Genomic DNA, 22519 nt, shown 5'->3' with positions numbered 1-22519 from the left:
GTTTGGCGGCAACCAAGCATATTTTCTTGTATGAAGGTCTAAAAGTGAGGACAACATAATTTTTCAAGTTGAGTTTGCCTTTTTAACCAAGAGGCTAGATTCCCAAATTAATGTTTCTCTTTATTTTTCAAGGTTAGAAAAGTAACCAACAATACAAGTGGTCAAATAAAAAGCTTTCAAACAAAATATTTTAAAGAACTTTAACTCATTGATCTCCCCCCACCTCAAGAAATTCTTTAATAAACTGGAATGCCTCATCTTTCACAGAACTCTTGTAGGGACTATGCTGTCATTTTGGCTAACCTAGTATTAATGTCAGCTCAGACTCTGTATCTGACAGTTCTTGAACATTCTGGATATTCCTTCTTTCCCCATGCTTAATTATGCTAGTTTGTCTGCATGGGGAAGGATTGGGGGAATTGCTAGTGTATATATTTACTATGTGCTGGGTCTTTTTGGATGAGGACCTAGCCTCCCCTTCAAGTGATGCATTCTGGACTTGAGAATTGCCTCAAGTTTGGCAACTGGTTGGAGCAATCTTGATTTTCCGTTGTGGCAGTTGGCATCAGCCTTTGACCCAGCTATTATTACTATTTCTTTGATGTATAGGTCAAGCAGGACCCTATCCATTTCAGCTCCAGGTATACCATGACCTGTTGACCATCGCAGATCCCTGTAGGTCAGAGCCCTCTGGTTGACATTCAGCCTGTTTGGATAATTACATCTGTCTCACATTCATGGTGAAGTGCTGCCTACTGGCTTCTGCTATTTCAGAATCCTATCATTCCCGTTGACACCAGGGAGTGTTCCTACTGTTATGCTTGGTATACAAAGCATAGACACTGCTGAGCTTCTCAGTGAGGCCAGTGCCTTCATCCCCAGCCCCAAAACGTTGATGCACTTCTTGTTGCTTTAGTGAAAGGAGTGTCCATTTTGGATCCCCCTGAGGAACAAGGTCGCTTGGCAGGTTTTCCAGTCTTACAGATAGATCCATTCTAACACAGTCACCCCTCAGAGCCTCTTGACTGCTTTGGTACTCTGCCACACCAGTCCTGGCATTACCACCTCACGTGTTGGAGGCCCTTATTTTTTTCTCCTAAGCTTTGAGGAGCCATTCCAGTGGCACAGAACTGGCTCCAGGTGTCCTTCCCAGGGATTAAACCCTAAGTTACAGGAGATTGCACCCATTTCAACATCTTCTCCCTTGTATTGTGCTCCCTTGGTTTAGCATATCATGATTGATTTCCAACATCTTTTTCCAGTTTCTGCTGGTACCTGTGAGCCAGTTTCTGTAGTCTTTTGGTGAATTATTTCCCTAGTTAAGCTGAGAGTTGAACTGACTTATTGGCCTAGGAGTTATGAGAGGAAGCAGGGGTATCTTAAGGGGAGTAGGTATTGTCTTATGAGGCGTTGACCCTGGTAACCGCCCTCGTGGTCTCCAGGAAGGAGAGGCTGCTCTCCTGCAGTGAGGGGGAAGTGGGCCGCTTCTTTAGGCCTAGCGGGTTGAGGAGAATCAGAGGTTCAAGGTTCTCAAGATGCTCCCCATTCAGTTTTAAGATCTTACCCCTTCCTGTCAGAGGCCTGATTTTAGTGTCAGAGATTTATGGGGGAACTATAGATGCAAGCTTCTCTGCAATTCAGCTAATCCCATAGTCAGATCCTAGGCTTGATTTTTAGCCCAATCTGTCCTCTGGTTGCAATGAAAGTTTATGACCAGAGGTAACCAGAGGAGATAAGGAAAAATTAAATGCTGTCACTGAAAGTCTTGTGGTTTCCAGTCATGGTCTTCGTTGGTGATCGGCTGACTCAAGCCTGTCATTTCTTTTCTCCAGCATATTGATGCCACTTAACAATAACCAACTAAACCCACAGTCCTTATAGTTCCCATTGCCATCGTATCTCTCAGGTGCTAATGATATCGCACAAGGCAGTGCAAGCCCTGCAATCTGCATCCCATCCCCATCCACTGCAGGAGACAGTGATTGCCGAGCGGGATTATTGCCTACTTACCACCAGTGTTCTAGTCGTCTATTGTGTAGCAGCTCAAAACACAAACATTTGTGTTCTCAAAGTTTCTGTGGGTCAGGAATCCAGGAGCAGCTCAGCTGGGTGGTTTGGTTCAGGGTCTGTCACAAAGCTGTGGTTGAGCGTTGGCCGGGGCTGCAGTCATCTCAGGGCTGGACCGGGAAGAATCCTCTTCCGATTTCACTCACATGGCTGCTGGCAGGCCTCAAAGGTGCACTTCCAAGCTAACTCAGGCCCTCTCCATAGGGCTGCTGCATGATGTGGCAGCTGGCTTCTCCCACAAAAAGCAATGCAAGAGAGAAGCTCCCACGATGGAAGCCATGGTCTTTTTAGAACCCAATTCCAGAAATAGTATCTCATCATTTCTGCTTTCAAAATGGAGTCAATAAGTCCAGCCCATATTTAAGGAGAAGGGATTACCCAGGGGTGTCGATACCAGGAGGTGGGGATCATGGGGTCCATTGTACCACAACCCACAATGATGTCCTTTTGCCATCTTGTTGACAAGTGATCCAATTCCAGAATCCTGTCTTAGGATCTGCTTCCTAGGACTCTTTCTGGTACCATCTGTCTTCGTTTGGGCTCCCCCAGAAGCAGGTCTCGAGACAAAAATTAGACCTTTACTAGTTTGATAACAAGATGAATGGCCACTAATAGAAAAGTAGGGAAGGTGATACAAGCAAGGGAAGGCTGCCAATAAAGAGTGCATATTTTTATTGTGATAAAACATACACGACATAAAATTTTCCACTTTAACCATTTTTAAGCACACAGTTCAGTGGCGTTAAGTAGATTCACATTGTTGTGCAACCGTCACCACCATCTATGTCCAGAGCTTTTTCACTCTTCCCAAACTCAAACTCCCTACACATGCAACACTAACTCCCTATTCTTCCCTCCTCGCAGCCCCTGGCAACCACCATTCTACTCTCCATCTCTGTGATTTTGACAACTCTAGGTACCTCATGTAAGTGGAATCATTCATTAATTATACTTTTTGACTATCTTATTTCATTTAGCATAATGTCTTCAACGTTCAACCATATTGTAGCATGTGTTGGAATATTTTCACTTTTAAGGCTGAATAATGTTCCATTGTATGTATGCACCACATTTTGTTTATCCGTTCATCTATAAATTGACACTTGGGTTCCTTTCACTTTTTGACTATTGTGAATAATGCAACAATGAATGTGGGTATAAGAGTGCCTTTTTAAAGCCGGTTGCCAAAGTGGGCAACTGGAGTTTAATCCCACAGGGATACTCTGCAGATTGAGTATTTTATAGCAACTTCTGTCAGTCATTGGTTGACGCTGCTTGGGAGATGTAAATTTCCTGCCTCTCTGGCCTTCTTAACCAGGAGCTTCCAGAGCAACCATCTGTTGTTCTGGCAAAAGCTCTCAGACATGGGAACAGTAACTCCATCAGCAGAAGCCAACAGGATACAAGGAAAGTGGTAATGTCCCAGGGATACGGGTGAGCCACTGAGGGCCGCAGCCACAGGAATCTTGCACGTTCATCATAATCACATCCATTAGAGTTAGGTCCAAGGTTTTTCTCGAATCCGTCTTAACACACAGCGTCTCAAGTGTTCTTCCTATTTCCCGTCTCTCTCCTTTCCACACTCTCCTCCTCAATGCTGGCAAAGTGATGTTTTTCTAAAACGCAGATTTAAACCTGCCAATCCTTCCCTTGAAAACCTGCTGTGATGATGTCTCGTCTACCCTAGAATTAAACTCTTCCTGCTTTTCACTGTCAGGTCCAGTCGTACCTCTCTCCCTACCTTCTCATATATGCCACGACAGACCATACTCTTTCACCACCTTGAACTTTTGCTCTTGCTGTTGTCTAGGTTCTCCATGCTCTTTCTCCATGTGGCAAAAATCCAATGCCTTCATCAAGTCTCAGCTCAAAGGGCACCTGCTCTCTGATGTTTTCTCTAATGTCTCCTAGGCAAGACTGATTTTTTTCTCCTGTTTACTGGTTGGCTATTCCTCTGCCTCAATGGTTATTATATTGTTTTAATTATTAGCATCTCTCTCTCTCTTCCTAGATGTTGAGCTATACCAGGCATTTCTGTGTCTCCAAGTCCATGTACGTTTACTCAGTAAATGTGTGTGGGTTGAATAACTGGTTAGTTAAATGACTGACTATGAAAGCTCATCAAAAGGCAATGAAAAGCTAGTGAACTTCTTTAGCATCATGTCACTCACTCTAGCGGTTGGTCGTCTGGTGTATGAATGATGTTAGAAGGAAATAAGCGGGAGCAATAAACGTTGTTTTGAAATCGTAGTGTAGACCAGTATCAAATGTTCACCGTGAGAGACACTTCTAGTACTAGGTTACACCATTTAACAGGAAATCAAGGTGTGCGTATAGGATATGAAAACATTTTTAGCAGCTTGTGCCAACAACAATATAAAGCCTTCCTTGTGAAAATGCAGGAGCTTATGGTATCACTCGCCAATTATCAGAGAACATTAACTATCAGTAGTTCTGTAATCCAGCATCTGGATGCACATCACGTGTTAATAGAAGGCTTCTATAGTGTATAAATACACTTCATCTTACTATTGTTTGTGTGATAGCCCCGAATGTAATTATTCCTGGTTTTATGTAAAAATCTGAAAATGCTTAAGGTTTCTCCTTATGGACTATAGTTCTCCTTGGAGGCTGGAGTGTGGGTCTGGGGATGGGGTGAGGCTTCCCAGAGGCCACAGCTGCCCTATGAGAGTGACGGTCTGGAGAAGTGCAGTGCCCGGTAATGGAAGGGAGGATTTTGCTTTGTGGTTGGAACAGGACACTTAAATGTGGGGAAGTGGGGGGCCTAGAGGCAGACCACAGAGTCTATTCACAGAAGTTTACAGGGCCAATGTGAGGAGACAAATGTGGCCTTGAGGCAGCAACAACAGTGAATGGGAATACAGCAATGTGGTCAGTTACCAATACTTGCGTAATATTTTTGATCATGTATCAATGGAAAGGAGAAAACGTCTACATTTGTGATAGGGTTAGAGAGAATTTTGCAGTGAGCTGCAATATAAAGAAGCATTCAAGGTAGCTTAAAGAATCGGGCTTTATTGGATCAAAGTGCAGGCACAGTTTACAGCAAAACATTGTTGGGCAAACTCAGACTTCCCAAGACCCAAAGACTTCTCCAAGTTCTTACTGTAGTAAGACTAATTTTGGAGGCAGAACAGGAGGATGCCTCAGCGGCCCTCAGGGAATAGAAGAGCTGAGCAGTGTTGGGCATGGAAGTTGCAGCTCAGACTTGGGAAGATGGAGGAAGAAAGTGTTACTTCCTTGTTAGAAGCAGCATCCCTGACAGAAGCTTCTGAGTCTTCTGTTTTTGTCAAAATGCTCTTTATGATGAGTGGCAGCCCACAAAGATCCAGGGCCCCTCTCTGATTCTAACGCAGGGAACACATTGAAGAGAATACACAACCCGTTTTCTGTTTCTAGTGGGAGGAGAAAAGACCCTGAGGACAACCATGGTTGTGCCAAGAGTTGAGAGTAACTCATCAGGCACCCCGCCCCCAAATCCATTAGTTGGCATTTCAGATAATTATTTCTTCCCTTGCATAGTTACCGGTTCTCTCATTAGGACTTAAAGCGCTCTGGGAGGCTAGGAGTTGAACCCACTGAGGGAGAGCCCCTGCTCCCATTGGTGGCATAGCTTGGAAGAGAATGAATAGGTTTGATAGCGCCTGTCCCCTCTATTTGCAGGAGGCAGACAGCCTGAAGGGAAAGACAGTGTGCCTGCCTATTGCTGCTTCTTCTCAGTTCAGAATCAGAGCCTCACAAGAGCTCCTTAACACCACGTGATAGCCAAGATGGAGAGAGAAGCTGAGGATGGAGCCCACCTTTCTGGCCAACCTTAAATCCTAAAGCTACTGGGTTTAGGTAGAAAAGATGACATTCCATTTCCTGGTCTCCCAAGGTCTGACAAAGTCTGCTGACACGTGAGGTTCCCTGTCTGATCCAGTGGCTTCAGATCTAGGGGAGTCCAAGCTGAGGAGAAGAGTCTTTGACTAGGAAGGGGGCTCCTGTCATGTGGATGGGGGGAGAGGGTTGGGATGAGACCCTCTATGTCTAGGGGATAGGCAAGGAAGTCATATGCCAAGCAGGCTGTGGGAATCCTGGTTCGAGGAGAATTAAGAGGGGCTTGGGTGGAGAGGCAGGGGGCTTGAGGAGAAGGACTGGACGCCGCAAATCACCACTGGATCTTGTGTTTCCCTCATCCTCTTCTTGGAGGAAAGATTCTATGGGACACATTAGTAAGGGACTACACAATTATCCCCTCCCTCTGTGGAGAGTGGAATAAAAAGCAGTTTTGTTGTTTAATACCCCAACTGCCTCCTAGGGAGTGGATCTTGACAAATAACAATACTCAAGTCTCTGCCCTGCCCCTGCCCTGTTTTTTTTATGCTGAATCCCTAGATGGCTTAGTGATGAAGCCAGGTAATAAGAACTGCTGAGGGCTAAATTGTCCCGGCCAACTGAGGAAGAATTTGAAGTTCCTTTGCTAATCCAGGAGTGATGAGGTGAGCTCCATAGAGATATTAGAAGTGAGGGTTTGACGCTGGGTTATGTAAGACGAAATACCAGAAGTTTCCCTGGGGTGAGTTGTATGAAGAATGCAATACTTATGTTCAACCGGAATGTATTGAAGTTGATGTAATGAAGACCCTCCTCTTCCATCAGCTTCAATGTGGATGTTCAGTAAACTCATGACTGGCGAGTTTCGTTTCTTTGGTGTGAAGTGGACGGAGCCTCAGGGGATGGGAGAGACACAGTGTGCAAGGATCCAGGAGCCCAGAGCTGGAGGCAGCCATGAAAATGGGAGTCTCCTCGTTGACTTTGTTTGTTTGAAGGGTCTGCAATTGAGTGATTCAGTCAGCCTGAATCTAGCTGTACAAGGGAGGACGACCCTGGGTGACACTGGGTCAGATAAGAACAATTTCGATGAAGTGGTGAGGGCAGAAGCCGGATATGAGCTGCCCGCTCCTGAATGAGTCAGAGGCAAGAAAAGAGAAACAGCGTCGTGTGGGTAATTCTTCTAAGTCACGAAAATAATACAGAATGCAATTTAGCTGGTGAAATCTTGCATACACTACACTGCAGATCTTGCATACGTTACATTGTACTTAAAGTAACAGGACACAGCGTATGCTAAAAGAAAGAAAGGAAAAAACAGTTGAAATGTTTCCAAAGCAACATTTCTGTTTCGGATTTCACATTTTCACTTTGTAGACCAGTAAGTAAGTTCGATTCCCTTCCCTTCAGGTTAGGTGAGAAGTGTGTGGATTAAATCAGTTGGGAGACTTTCAAAATGACGTGGAGCTCCAAGGGCAAGGAATATGTATGCAGGCTTATACCCTTGTGGGGAACGCCAATGCCCAGTTATGGCTGGTGTCTGGTTTGTGGGCCAGTATAGGTGTCAGAATTTAGAATTCTAGAGATAATTTCCCCTTTGAAACAGAACAACAACAAAGACTACAATGGGTTCTTTACAGACTATGGACTTAAATGTGGGCTAAAATTAAATGAGCTAACTTCATTAGTTAAGGTGTCCTGTAAAAAAAAAGCCAAATTGGAAGTAAAATGCTAGTGGTAAGGGTAGGTGAGCACCTAAGTGTTTTCGGGATTACATGTTTTATAAACTTGGAATAAAACAAAATACAGAGGGGAAGGAGAGGCTTTGCAAATTCTTGAATCCTCTTTCAATTGTCTGTATGTGGCTTGCAGCTATGACTTTCCTTCCACTGCTTCCTCCCCCGACCACACACCCTTTCTCTTAGCCCCAAACACTCAGGCATGAAAATTATGTGCGTAACTTGCCATTTTCCGGTTTTCATTAATTCAACTGCTTCATTGATTTTATCAAGATTCAGAGTATGGGTAATTAGTGGATCTAGATTAAACTTCTTTGCCATGTAATCAGAAACCAGTTTAGAGACGTTCTCTCTGCTTTTCCAGCCTGGAAATACACAAATTAACAACAGATTTCACCCACAGGAGTCACTATAGAGGAAGGGCCATACAAGGTAACTACGGGCGGTGTTGGCTTCAGCTGAGAAAATCTAAGGATTCCCATTAGCTTGTCTCACTCATCAGGAGGATGCCTGTCCCAACCATATACCCTGTGTAGAAGGCTGTTATCCTGAAGGAGGCCTTTGGTAGTATGGAGGAGAATTTAATTAAAGCAAGTGGAACATGAACCTTGTATTAGATGTTCTTGGTGTCAGGCTGCACCACCTGGTGGGCTATACATCCATGTCTAATGTATAAAAATGGCCGAGGTCTTGGGAACCATTAAAGGAATCAATACAAAGGTTAGAAATAGAACGCTTCCTTTGTGTGTGTGTGTGTGTGTGTGTGTGTGTGTGTGTGTGTTTATCTTCAGCTTGATGAAAGAGCCAAATATCTTAAGAGAAGAGAAGAACTTTTACCATGGCAGTGATTTCAGTGTCAGCTCTTGGAAAAAGAATGTGTACAAAGCAAGATAAGAAAAAAATGTGCCTGCTGGAAGTGAGAATTGCACAGGGAAAGATGGCATCAGCTAAGGTAACATAAGCTTAGCCCTGTATTTTCCCTATTCTCATGATTTTCAAGAAATTCTATCCTTATATTTAGCACTGTGCTGAGCAACATGTCCAGAGAGTTACCATGCAGAATTTGGTGGCCTGTTTATTTCTGGGAAGGGTGAGTGTGGTGCAATTGTACAAGGTGGCTACAGTGTCCTAAGCAGCTTGTTCTGCCACAGAATCTTGGCAGTTCCTTGCTTTTCTTGGTTCCAGCCTGGGCCAGGTTCTCCAGCCTTCCCACTTATTCTCAAAACTACCGAAAACTCTTCCAATCAATTTATTTTCTATTTATATTGGTTTCTGCTGTATGAAATCAAGAATTCTAACTAGTATTCTATGTCATGACACTATGGGCTAGTGTATTTTTCTACTTGTTTTTGTCTTTTTTTAAAAAAATTGGGATATAATCAACATGACATTGTATTAGTTTTAGGTGCACAACATAATGATTTGACATACAGTCATGCGCTGCATAATGACATTTTGGTCAACGATGGACCATATATACAACGGTGGTCGCATAAGATGAGTACCGTATAGGCTAGGTGTGTAGTAGGCTATACCATCTAGGTTTGTGTAAGTACACTCTACGATGTTCACACAATGAGGAAATTGCATAACACGCATTTCTCAGAACGTATCCTCATCATTAAGTGGCACATGATTGTATGTGTAAATGGTGAAATGATTACTACTAAACTACCGCTAAGGTAAGTTCAGTTAACGTCTATCACCACAAATTTCTTTTTCTTGTGATGGCAACTTTTAAGATCTGTCTTAGCTTTTACCTTTTGATGGGTGATCTGCTAAAGCATTTTCATGTCTACGTAAGGAAAATTTTCACTTGTTTTTGTTTCTTCTTTCAACCAAACAAAGGGTCCAGGACCACAGACTAGGCTGAGCAGCGTTTCTTAACAGGAGAACTATATGGCATTTGGGGTGGGGAAAATTCTTCATTGTGTACAGTGTAGGAGGTTTAGCAAGCTGTCCAACAACCACTAAATGCTCCTTCATTGAAAACTACTAAACTAGAGGATTATACTATCTATGGAAGGAATTAATTTACGTTAATGTTCACTATATGAATATTTAAGTGGCCAGTGAAATAGTTTCTTTATTAGGATTATTTAAAATATTGGTGCTCCTATCATACAACAGTTAGTTGAGTATGGGTATTTGGAATCAACAGTTATCCTACATAAATACAACAAAGGGAAATAGCAATGGGTATGTCCAATTACCCCAAATGGAGGAACTGAAAATTACAGTTTAAACTGGACTATTACTTTTTTTTTAAAGGTTTTATTTTCTTTTTCCTTTTACTCCCCAAAGCACCCCCAGTGCATAGCTGTATATTCTTCGTTGTGGGTCCTTCTAGTTGTGGCATGTGGGATGCTGCCTCAGCGTGGTTTGATGAGCAGTGCCATGTCCGTGCCCAGGATTCGAACCAATGAAACACTGGGCCGGCTGCAGTGGAGCGCGTGAACTGAACCACCTGGCCATGGTACCACCCCCTGGACTATTACTTTTTTAATGCTGGCCCTGCCATTTATCTACTCTTCATAAATGAATTGGGTAAGACTCCTAATATCTGTAGCAATACACCGCCATAGCTAATTTGGAGACCACAGATAGCTCAGTAGTCCAAATGATGCAGATAGCTCCTAATTCTGACATCTTTTGCCCAAGAATTCAGATTGCTCAAAATTGCTAGATAAACACGTTTAGTTTTAAATTTCAGATTACTTGTTTATGAGCCAAGAATCCTAAGCAGATATATTTAATTTTGTTTGTTTTCTACGTTCCCAATGAACGATTCTTCTAAAGTCTATAAAAAATACGAGCTCTAAGACAGATTTAAAAAATGGAAAATCAAGGGATTCTATTAAAAAAATTGTTTTCCTCTAGAAAAAAATAATTCTCATTTGCTTTTTGTCAATAGTATTTCTTTTCAATCATGAATCCATTATGTCTAATGTTTTGAGCTGGTGTAATGACCACTCAATTGGTTCAGAAAAGATTTACGTTAGGTGAACAATGACTACTAGTGGGTCAGTATATCCTCCAAAGAATCCCAGTTGGCAGGTACATAACTCAACTGGAGTATAGTTATTGATCACAATATTGCCTTTTCTTTTCAAGTTAGAATTTGCATTAAACTTTGGACACTGGTTTCTTCACCTATCAATTTTTAAAAATCTCTTCTCTCCTTTTGCAAGAGAAAAAGCTTACCAAGAAGCAACTGTGTACATCCAATACCCATCTCCTTCCCTTTGATATTTCCGTGTTGAAACAAGAAGTGTAATCTAAAGCTCTTGTTTATATTCCTTCTCAAGCATTTATGACACATTTCTCTATCTCTCACCTCCCAAACCCCATGGATTTTCACTCTTCCCTATTTCATCCATACCTCCAAAAACAGACCCCTTCAAAGAACGTCCTGAGAAGAACAACCAACCACTGATGTTGAGCTGGGTACCAGGAGCCAGGAGCCCAACAATCACGCAGACCCCATGGCTCTCGTGGCAGGAGGCGAGGGCAGCGGCCTGTCGTAAAGCAAGACAAGTCAATGCAGGAGTTAAAGTAGGTACCGGAGAGATGGACCTAAATCTGAACCTCAGCTTGACTGCTGAATGGTCTGTGGCCTTTTCTGATTCTCCCTGTTCTCATTTGAAAGAACGTTTATTTTATAAGGATGAGCTAAAGCATAAAGAAAACATTGTGTGCTACCCAGTAGAGTATCCGTCACTTTAGGACTTCATAAATGGAAATTAAAAAGTGAAAATGCTAAAGGCACCCATGGTAGTAACAACAATAATAATAATAACCATAATAAATTTTATAAGAACCATTGCTGACACTGGTGGTTGGTTAGAGCTGACATTTTCTTTTAGACATTGAAGAGTACAGTTGGATATTTGCACAGTGTAACGTATTAGCAAATTGATAAGCAGCTATGTTCCCACTGGTTATCTTCAAAGGCTGTTTCTCAGAGCAAGACTATCTGTGGGACAGACTGCAAGAAAGGTTTGCTACAGCTTTTTACAGACAAGGGAATTTATGTGTAGTGAGGAGTGAAAACACTTTGTAAACTGAGGAAAGGACCCAGATTGGAAGAGACAGTTCTTGAGTTTCCATCCAGCTACCTAGAAATGGAGCCATGCAACTGAATGATATGCTATTTCTACAAATCCCCAAAGAGAGCAAGTGAATTTCAGATTGTGAAATAACTTCCTCTCCATTTATATTCTCTCTTATAAACCATGTTCACCCAGAAAAACACCATGTCTTTTTCTTCATTTTTGAAGTGAACCCATTTAGTGAAGATTTGTAAATATTTTGCTTGAAAGCTTATCGCAGATCCAACATGAAAGACTTTGCTGAATGTGCAAAGCTCACTGCTCGTAGGGTCATTAAACCAATATTGTCCTATTTTTGCTTGCATGCTCTGGCTTAAATTCTAGTTACCAGGTAGCTGCGTGTTACGACATAATTCGGGGAGAACCCTTGCCAAAGCCTTTGTGTCCTGCCTGTTGGAGGTTGTCTGCTTATTTGAAGGATCGGTCTGATGGAACAGAAGGAGAAGGAAACTCAGTGAGGGGGTTCATTGTTTGGGATGGTGACTAGACTTGTAGGAGTGGACAGAGGGGACCAGCTGGGATGTCATGGAACACAAGGAAAATTAAAGAGAAGAATGTGGAGGGAATTTCAGAATTTTCCTTCAATTAATATCTTAAATGATGACTGGTAGGAATATAGGTAATTTTCACTCCAGAGGATCACATACCACAGTTGCTGGATTTCCAATGGCCTCAAAGCAAAATTCCACACCAGCACCTGTCATATCAAATAAAACTTCCTGGATGGGTTTCTCGAAGTCCTGAGGGTTGATGCACTCAGTGGCACCCACTTCCTTTGCTTTCTCAAATTTGTCTTTGTTGATGTCCACCCCAATGATCCTGGCTGCTCCTGCTGCTTTACAGCCCATGATAACAGACAGGCCTACTCCTCCAAGGCCAAACACAGCACAGCTGGAGCCTGGGGTCACCTGAGCACACAAAGGCAGAAAACAAAAGGAAAGAGGACATGTACATTTACTCAGGTGGAAAGACCAAGTCTGTATATACTTTTCATGAGACAGAAGCAAAGGACATTTTCAAAGAAAACACAATTTAACTAGAGAGTTTTAGATTCTCAAGATATTTCTCAGTATGGGTTACTTTTTGCCAGATAAGCACAAACTGCCTGCAAATAGAGGGTTTCAAGTCCCAGGAACCAGCGTGAGGAGAAGAAGTTTAATGAAATTTCATTGAATCTTAAGACTTATTTGACAGAGTATTTGATTCCAGACATTTTTGAATTCTTTTACACCATCCCCATCTTCCTGCAACCCTTCCTTTCTCTTTCCTTTTGGGCATCTGTAAACTTTGCATTACTTACAATGTCAATGCCTTATGAAGGCAAAGTCTTATTTTTTATTGGGTCCAAAATGATGCTAATTTAAGTTGAACCACTTCCATCCTATCTGTGTAGTATTGAGACTAATGGATGTTGGGAAAAACAAAGAGCCAGAATTCAACAGCCACTTAAAGAAGGGAGCTGGGAAAGTTTGTGTGATGTTCCAGAAATAGCCTGTTAACAGGAACCCAAGCTATTGGTGTGAGATTGCCTGACCATTCTGTCTAATATAGCAACACCCCCTCCATCACTTGCTCTCTTTGTTCTTCTTTTCTTTTTACGAGCACTCATCAGCACATGCTAGATTATAAAACAGAACAGAAGCTCCATGCGTTTTACTAGCTGCTGAATCCCAGCACCTGGATCAGTGAACGGCTCCATAAATGTTTGTTGCATAAACCAAAGAATGGACTGGAATGTGGAAGGACACATAGTCATTTTGCGACTGTGTTATGTTTAACTCCCAGGAATTCCTGATGTCTCCACTTGTGAATGGCATCCAGACTTAATTTGCCACTTACTACTGATCAAGAGGGCATGGGAAAGATGTTGAAGGAGGCGTGGGATCACTAGGCAGATAGTAAAAAACTCAAGGATGTTTAGAGGCAGGTTTGTGATTCTTTCTGAGGTTGTGTGATGAGACATGGGCCAGATGCATGAGGCCTTTCAACTCCATGTGCCAAGAATTCCGTTCATCGTGGGTACAAACACTCCTCACCTTGGCTGTAGTGATTGCAGCACCATAGCCCGTGGAAAAACCACAGCTAATGAGGCAGACTTTCTCCAGAGGTGCGACTGCATCAATCTTGGTAACCGAGATTTCTTTTATCACTGTGTATTCGGAAAAGGTGCTTGTATTCCCAAAGTGATATACTGGTTTTCCTTTGCAGGTAAACCTGCTGGTACCATCAGACATCAGGCCGGTTTTTGATTGTCTTTTATAGACAAGAAAACAAACAAAAATTTTTATTTTGAATTAGAAACCACTTCCAAGGAAATTGAATTGATTTTTCACAAAAGAAAATACTAGTAAAGACTTACTTGAATTGTACACAAAAATTGCCCCCAGGATTAAGGCAAGAGGCACATTCTCCACACTGTGGTAGAAAGAGTGTGATAACTTTATCACCTAAGAGAGAAAGATCATTGATTAAGTCCTTATTTTTTAAAGCAAAGAGATAGCTGTCTCTCAGGACTTCAACAACAAGGCACCCAAGAAAATATGCTAAGTGGAATTATTTCCACATTTAACTGTGCTTGATACTATGGGGAATACCAAATACTTGCAAAAAGAGGGGCTATCTTCAGCATATGGGTCTAGCCCTGGCTAAGCGACTGAATCCCAAGAGCTGGCACCAGGTTTGCCTCCTTTGTAAGTTCCACTTAAAGCACTAAACAGTTTTGTCAGGTAGCCATTGAGCCAAGTCTTGTCTTACATTTTCTCCACTAACTTCTGCTGTCAGGGATCAGATTTAAAATAGTTCTGCTACCACGCACTCATAGAATAAGCTTCTGGATCAGGGAGAAAGGCTGGTGTGTACCCTGCCCTCTGTATTTCACCTCAGTCCCTTGTCCTTGGCCATGGAGACCAAAAGTAGGAGATTTCTCTAGTAATGTTCACAGTATAAGGAGAAGATTAGAACAACTTGCCTGGGCTGGACTGACTGACTGCCCCATTGTCTAGCACTGTAAACCAGAGCAACTCATTTCATATTTTTAGTTAAAAATCTTTGTAGGATTTAGGCTTTTCTGTTGTATTTAATTTTAGTTTCTAAAAAGTAATCCATATATATGGTAAAATTTAAACTGCATAAAAATGAAAATTGACTGACTTGTCTCCAGTCCCCCTTTCCCCACTGCAGCAACAATTACTGTGATCAGTATCTGTGGTATCTTTCAGAGATAAACGCCTTTACAAACACAAAGGCTAGCCTACTGTTGACCGCATCGTAGGCCTTGCTTTTTTACTTAACAATGTATCTTGGAGATTTCTCATTTCAGTATGGAAAGCACTCTATCGTTTTGCTTACTAGTTACATAGTGTTGTGCTGTATAGATATATCATAATTTATTTAACCAGTCCCCCAGCCACTGAGAGGTATTTAGGTCGTTTCCTGTTTTTTTTTTTTTTAAATTTTTTTCCCCCGACATGGAAAACAACAATGCAGTGAATAGTTTGTGCCCACATGGGCTGTGGTTGGCACAATTTTTAAATAGCCCCCCAGAGGTGTCCTGTCCTAATCCTCAGAAACTGAACATGTTGAGTTATCACGCCTGTGAATATGTCGCATGGAAAGAGGGACTTTGCAGCTGTAATTAAGGTTACTAATCAATTGACATTAAAATAGGGAGGTCATCCTGGATTATTTAGATAGACCTAAGGTAATCACAGAGCCCTTGAAAGGAGGCAAGAGGAAAGCAGAAGAGGAAGACAAGGCGAGTCAAAGCACAAGAAAGACTTGATGTGTCATTGCTGCTTTGAGGCTGGAAGGGGGCGAGGGGGCCACACAAGAAACAACGTGAGCAGCTTCAAGGAGCTGCAGGCAGCCCCAGCTGACAGCCGGTTCCCTGAGGTTGAGGACCTCAGTCCTACAGCCTCAAGGAATTGGATTCTGGCAACAACTTGAATGAGCTTACAAGTGGAGCATTCTCCAGAGTCTCCAGATAAGAACGAGCTGGCCGGTTCCTTGATTTTGACCCTGCAAAACCCTAAGCTGAGAACCCAGCAAACCCACCCCGACGTCTGACCTATAGAAACTGCGAGAGAATACATTCGTTTTGTTTTAAGCTGCTAAATTTGTGGTGAGTTTTTACACCAACAATAGAAAGCTAGTACATGGGTATATATGTATGAAATAACTGTCTAGAATTGAAAGTATTGGGTCTGAAACATATTCATTTAAATGACGTTACCTATTGCCTCACTTAGAGTTGTGCAAATTTACTTTCCAAACAGTAAGGTCTGAGGGGGTTGTTTGCCTCCACTCTTGTCAACCTTATGTACTATTGAACTTTTAAATCTTTGGTAATGTTAGGTAAAAAGTGTTTTTAAAATTGTGTTTTAAAACTTTATTTAATGTGTTTGAGGTCGCGCATCTTTTCATATGCTTAAAAACATTGGTATGCGTGTTTCTATCTATCTATCTATATATATGTATTTTTTTTCTCTCCGAACTAGATATGTAGTTATTTTGCTCATTTCTACTGGGTTATTTTTTAAAATTGCTTTTGAAGGATTCTTTATGTATTAGGGAAATCTGTCCATTGTCATATTGGTTTGTTGATTTTTGGGAGGCATTTTTGGTACAGAGAATTTTAAGAAATTTTTATGTTGTCAAATTTATCTCTATATTATTATGTGTCTTCTGGCTTTTTGGTGTTCATTAAAACTTCCTGCCCTTCTCTGAGGTAATACAATGTTCTCTCATGGTATCTTACGACACTTCTCTGGTTTCCCTTCACTTGGATTCACACAGTATTTTTTGGGGATAAGGAAAGCAATAGCAACTCAGCTTATTCTTTTCCCCCGATGACTATCCCGTTGTTTCAACATCATTTGTTGAATAATCCGTGTTTCCCCCCTCACATTGGAAAGACAAACCGAATCCTGCACTAAATTCCTGTTCGTGTTCGATCCAGTCCTGGCGTTCTCCCCTATTTGGTTCCACTAATAGGTTCGACTCTTTATCAGATGCTTCATTTAAATAATTGTTCCACAGTTTCTATTTGTAAATTTTTCTCTCATTTGCACTTTCAGTTCTGTTGCAGTGCATTCTGTTTCTTGTTCTTATTAATATTAAAATTTAAACGCAAAATTTAGTGTTTTTGTGTAACTCGTAAGTATCCCTCCTTTTCTAAGAAATGGGCAACGTTTCACCTTTTATTTCACTTGATCTTAAGTTATTTAAAGGATACTTTTTATTTTCCTGATGTGGGTTCCAAGTTGCTGCTGTCTCCTAACTCCAGGTGCCCGTTCATACCTGTTTTCACCGTGCTCACTCCTTCTCCCACACTCTCGACTATTCCAGCCCCTTCATGGCCCAAAATGATGGGATAGTTGTTGTGAGAGTTTGGATTCGCCAACATTTTCATCTCTGTACCACAGAGCCCCGTGGCCACGATCTGTATGGGAGGAAAGAGTAATACAGCTCTTTCTGCCTCAGATAAAGGTGTTTTAGAGTTGCTAATGCTTTAGAACTTTTTGCTAGTTTGATATGCTGCGTTAACATTAATGCATTTATTTCTTAGTTTTAATTCTAGGTTAGGATCCATAGTAATTTATTTCAAGCAATGTAATGATTTTCATTATCTAATTTCAGAATCGAAATGATGATGTTAAAACTTAGTGGGGACGGCAGATGGGTTCAGAAGAGAGTTGTAAAACCAGAGTGTGACATCAAATGTCTCACTTTGTCCTTCATTGGAGCTTGTGGATGGGAGTGTGGGGGAGAAAGACCAATGATAGAAATGGAGGGATTAGAACACAGGAAGGGAAGGGATAATGTTTCCTATGACAATTGAGGCCTTAGTTTATTTCACATGAAGCCTTTAGAGTTGTGCTATTGGTACAATCATAATCCCACTTTTTTTTGTCAATCAGACAGACAGTTTAAATGGAGGCAATCTAGAGCAGTGGTCAAAAGTTTAAGGCTGAAATCCTGGCTCTGGCTTTTCTTAGCTGTGTGACCCGGGGCCAAATCCTCCTGCGTGAGGCTCAGTTTCTTCATTTCTAAAATGGGTATGAAGTTGGCACACACACACATAACTAACTCGAGGATTGAAACCTATTGCAATTTGCTCACATAAAAGGGACATTATTGGAAGAATACCATACAATTGCTAGCTACCTGACTGTGGGAAGTGCAGTCAGACCTCACGGATCTAGGAATCCATCAAGTGGCCTTTGTCTTCCTCTCCCTAATTTGATTTGACATGTGCATAGCTATTATTTTCTGCAGACAGGCTTTCTCTTACTCATCATGGTCACATGATCACCTGACAGTTAAAAATGGCTACCAGGCCTGAGTCCATCCCGTCTCTCCAGTGGCCACAATCCCTGCCTTGCTCTGTCTCTATTTTGTTCAAATTCACGAGTGAGAGATTCAGGTCTGTAGCTTGTCAGGTAATGGTTGGATGTCTTGGAGTCAGTGTCCAAATCTGATGTGTGAGTTGTGACCCTGTGGGTGGAGAGTGGATGAGGCTAGCCAGATGGCCCACCGTACACTCCTCAGGGGATGTAGGCCAGGGAAGGCTCTCTGAGAAGAGGGCATGGGTTGTGCAGGTAAGGTAACCTAGAAATGACTGTCCATTTGTAAGCCATTAATAAAGAGTACTTATTCATCATTATTAAAATTAAATAATAACAGTTAAGTCACCCTGAACTAGGAGTCAGGTGAACTATGTTCTGGTCTGGAGGTCCCCTGATAGAATCACCTGGAGGAGATTTAAAAACCTTAGGACCAGCCTGCACCCCAGACCAATTAAATCACAAATTCAGATTGTCTGGGGGTGGCACCCAGTTATCAGCATTTCCAAAGCTCCCAGATGATTCCAAATGTGTAACCAAGGGTGAGAAAAACTGTTGCAGTCTGTGTTCTTACTGTACTTAGCTGTGTGAACAGTCACTACGCCCCAGTGGATTTCAATCTTCTCATCTGTAAAATCAGTTTCCCCTGGGTCCCTTCTAGCTCTAACCTGAATTTCCAGGATTCAGACTTGATTTATCCGTAATCACATTTTTCGTACAACATATTTCAAGATAATTTAAATATTATAAAGAATGTTATTAAGGAATTTAAAAGTACAGATTAGAATATGGTTTGTGGGTAGAAACTTCTTTTATTTCGTAATTAGTACTATAGCTGCAAATAAGTATCCTTTGGGGGTATTCAGCCTATTCCAAACCTGTTTAACCTATTCTTTGGCTGTATTTAAAGACTGATGGAAATGTTTAACGAAGAGGAAATAGAAGAGAATGTAGTTTTCTTTCTGAATTGAACATTGTGAAAAGAATGTATAACAAAGTGAACAGCTCTGATTTTTGGTGTGGACATGATGTGGAATTTTCTTTTTACCTTTATGCGAACTTCCTTTGCCTTTGGTGGGGCCACTTCTATTTCCTCAATGGCAAGTGGTGCACCAGGCTTCCAGTGTATAGCTGCTCTGCACCTGATAACCTGGCAAATAGAATATGGGGTCAAAAGGGGAAACTCCTTAGGCTTGGGAGATGGAAGACACCTGTGTTAATGATTTTTAGGGGGCTTCCTCACTCAAACCAAAACAAAGAAAAAATCATTGCTTTAATATGTGCCGTATGTAGCCTCTCAAACCCCAATCCAACTCTTTTGTACTCTCAGTCTCTGTATTCAAATTAGATTTGCAATACTAATTACGTGCACATACTGTGACACAACCAAGAGGATAGATGTCCCACTTTTGCTCTTACCATGAATGATGTTGTGTAATGGCTGTTTCAGGGAAGGGATGGCATTGCAGTGTGGGAGTTATTTATGATCCTGGGTATGGGACACAGTCAGCTTTGGGGTGGAGGGGTATGGAGCAGGGAATGAAGACCATCTGGTTGTGGCAATTCCTCAAATGGTGGTGGTCATTTTCAGATTGAGGTTGGAGAGGTTGTTGGTGGCAGGGTAGTTCTTAGGGCTTCTGATTTCAGCCCACCGCTGTCCTCCCTATAAATTCTCTTTCCATGTGGTCTCATCTATTTTTATAGATTCAACCACTACCTTTATGAAAATGACGTTCACAGTCTGCATCTGTGAACAGACTTGTCCCTAAGCTTTAGACGTATTTATTCATCTGCTGTTTGAATGCGCTACAGGTACCTCAAACACAACATGTTAAAACATGAACACATCATTCTTTCTTTCTCCTGTCTTCCCCACCCCCACACCAGCGGTGGACACAATCTACTCCTCCCACTGCGTTCTCTATTTCAGTGAGTGGCCATGTAACCTATTCACTCACCCAAGAAAGAAGCCCTGGAAGTAGACTTAAGTTCTCGCTCTCCTTCAACCTCTATGATCTAAAATTTTTTGGAATCTGTCCCCTCTTCTCCATTCTTCATACTACTGTATGGTCCAGGTCCTCATGCCTTTCACCTGGCTTGAGTTCATCACCTTGAAATCCATCCTCTATCTCATTGCCATCTGAACTATAATCCTGATCATGCTAATCCCCTACCTAAAAATGATATTGCTACCAATTGTTAATGAGGATCTGTTGATATGGTCTACAAGGCTTTCCATGATCTTCTCCCTGTCAGCCTCTCCAGCCTTATTTCTGGTCACTTCCTGCCTCAGACTTTACCCTCCAGGCACAAAAAATATTCTGGAGATTCTCATATAGGATATTTTTCTTGCTTCTATGTTTCTCCTCATCTTGTTTCTTCCCCCTGTACAACCGTCTCCTCTTTTACTTGGTGAATTCTTAGCGCTACAAGTTTCCTCTTAGGTGTTGTCTTCTCTGGGAAGCCAAGCCAGGTTAGGAGTACTTCTCCTCTCTCTCTTTTACTACCCTTGCACACTCTTTTATAACTGTGCTTTTGTAATTACTCTGTCTCTTTGTGAGATCCTTGGAGGAGGCGACATGTCTCTGACTCTGGAATATTGGATAGAGGGCTTGATATATTGCTCATTGAAGGACTGAGAAAACTGAGGAAAGGCAAAGTGCATACAGGGAAAGAAGGAGAGGTACTAAGCCCGAGAGCCTCTCACCTGGAGGGGTGCTGTACAGAGACTAGGTGGGCGACGAGCTGTTGGTAAATAAGCAAGCACACAAACTGAGACAACAAAGACGTGACATAAAGGAGAAGACTGCACTTACTTTCCCTGTAGTATTCATGCTGACTTTCTTAGTGTTCTTGACACAGAGGAATATATTGAGAAAGGGAGACTCTCGTTACAACTTTCACTGTGGAAAGCCCAAGAGTACACAGGTCACTGATCAGTAGAGACTGAGTCCTGAGCTTTTTGTTTAATTAGGTAATTATTATCCCTGTTGCCTAGAAACTCAGATTGTCCTGTTTCTTGAGGGAGGTTCCAAAGTATAATCTGAAATAGATGTAGCTGAGTGAAAGGGCACAAAATGTGAAATTGTGCAAAGGTTTTATTCCTTCTTCTCTCAATCATGAAGTTCTCCTCTTAGCACCCACTCTATTGAGGTTTAAATTTGGTCTTTTTTTTTGCTGAGGAAGATTAGCCCTGAGGTAACATTCATGCCAATCTTCCCCCTCTCTATATGTGGGACGCTGCCACAGCATGGCTTGACGGATGGTGTGTAGGTACACACCTGGGATCTGAACCTAAAAACTCCAGGCCGCCAAGCAGAGTGCGTGAACCCAACCACCACGCCACTGAGTCAGCCCCTAAATTTGGTCTTTTACATGCTCAAGTTCAGAATTTCTAACAGAGTCTATAAAATTGCCTCTTTTATGTTGTTTCTCACATGCAGATATGATCATCTGTGTCTCTAAACTTGAGTAGTCCTTTTGATTTTCTAAACCTGTGTCTCATTGTTGAGGAATTAGGATGTTACTAGAGAGTTTTTTCTAGTAGTGTAGCGTAAGCTTCTCATGTCTTGGTGTGCTGAGCTGATTACTCAGAGGAAGTGAAACCAATTTGCATAAGGAGCCTGACCATCAGGATTTGGATTTGAGAAAACCTCTGTATGTGAACTAAGAGAGTGTTGACCAGGACCCAAGACCCTGATGAACAAGAGGCACAAGGAAATGCATTTCCAATGAAAGGCAACAGCAGTGGGCAGGTTTTAGCTAGAAGGGAAGAGAAGAAGAGAAAATGGTCTTTCTGTGACAACTGGTACTGTCGTATGATTTTTCTTCTTTAGCATGTTGATGTGGTGGATTAAATTGATTAATTCCAAATGTTGAACCAGTCTTAACAGACCTGGAAAAAATCCCCCTTTATTCCTTTTATATATTACTGGATTAATTTTGCTAATGTTTTTTTAAATATTTCTGAGTCTATATTTATGAGTGTTATTGGTGTTAGTTTTCTTTCTTTTCACTGTCTTCATCTGATTTTGGTGTCATGGTAATACAATTTCATATGCTCGACCTCCTCCTCTGAGGAATTAGTCCATTTCATACAGACCGTCAAATTTATGTAAGTAGAGCTGTGCTCTCTCTCTTTGTTTTAAAAAACAGCTTTATTAAGACACAATACACCTACTATACAATTCATCCATTTAAAGTGCACAGTTTAACTTTTTGTGTATTCACAGATATGTGCGACCATCACTACAATCAATTTTTGAATACTTTCATCAACTCAGAAAGCGCTCTCATACCTCCCTGTGCCTTCATTCTACCCCCGCCTCCCCACCAGCCCTACACAACCACTCACGTACTTTTTGTCTCCATAGATTTACCTATTCTGAACATTTTACATGAATAGAATCATATGATATGTGTT

At 41.7% G+C, this 22519-nt stretch overlaps 1 protein-coding gene across 2 annotated transcripts; it reads right to left on the bottom strand.

Annotated features, from left to right (window-relative positions):
* Positions 1 to 5082: 5082 nt before the first annotated feature.
* On the bottom strand, positions 5083 to 21031 carry ADH6 (alcohol dehydrogenase 6 (class V)). Of its 2 annotated transcripts, XM_046651787.1 has the most exons (9): positions 20913 to 21031; positions 19145 to 19246; positions 17051 to 17192; positions 14112 to 14199; positions 13789 to 14005; positions 12400 to 12660; positions 11023 to 11158; positions 7867 to 8005; positions 5083 to 7197 (listed from the first exon to the last, which is right to left on the bottom strand). In XM_046651787.1, exons 1-9 carry the CDS (start codon positions 20928 to 20930, stop codon positions 7173 to 7175), a joined length of 1128 nt encoding a protein of 375 aa, XP_046507743.1. In that variant the 5' UTR covers positions 20931 to 21031; the 3' UTR covers positions 5083 to 7172. The 2 variants fall into 2 exon arrangements, with proteins under 2 accessions (XP_046507743.1, XP_046507744.1); XM_046651788.1 differs by lacking the exon at positions 7867 to 8005.
* Positions 21032 to 22519: the final 1488 nt, after the last annotated feature.

Source organism: Equus quagga, unplaced genomic scaffold (genome assembly GCF_021613505.1).
Source record: "Equus quagga isolate Etosha38 unplaced genomic scaffold, UCLA_HA_Equagga_1.0 73943_RagTag, whole genome shotgun sequence".
Taxonomy (NCBI): domain Eukaryota; kingdom Metazoa; phylum Chordata; class Mammalia; order Perissodactyla; family Equidae; genus Equus; species Equus quagga.
The sequence above is the reverse complement of the archived record's forward strand: the minus strand, read 5'-3'. Positions and strand labels throughout refer to the sequence as shown.

Excerpts from the sequence above, each read along its gene's own strand:
- ADH6 (XM_046651787.1), bottom strand. Across the intron at positions 12,661-13,788 it reads CTGCAATCACTACAGCCAAG|GTGACCCCAGGCTCCAGCTG; the intron begins GTGAGGAGTGTT and ends TTGTGTGCTCAG. Across the intron at positions 7,198-7,866 it reads TTAATGAAAACCGGAAAATG|CATACGCTGTGTCCTGTTAC; the intron begins GCAAGTTACGCA and ends TCTTTCTTTTAG.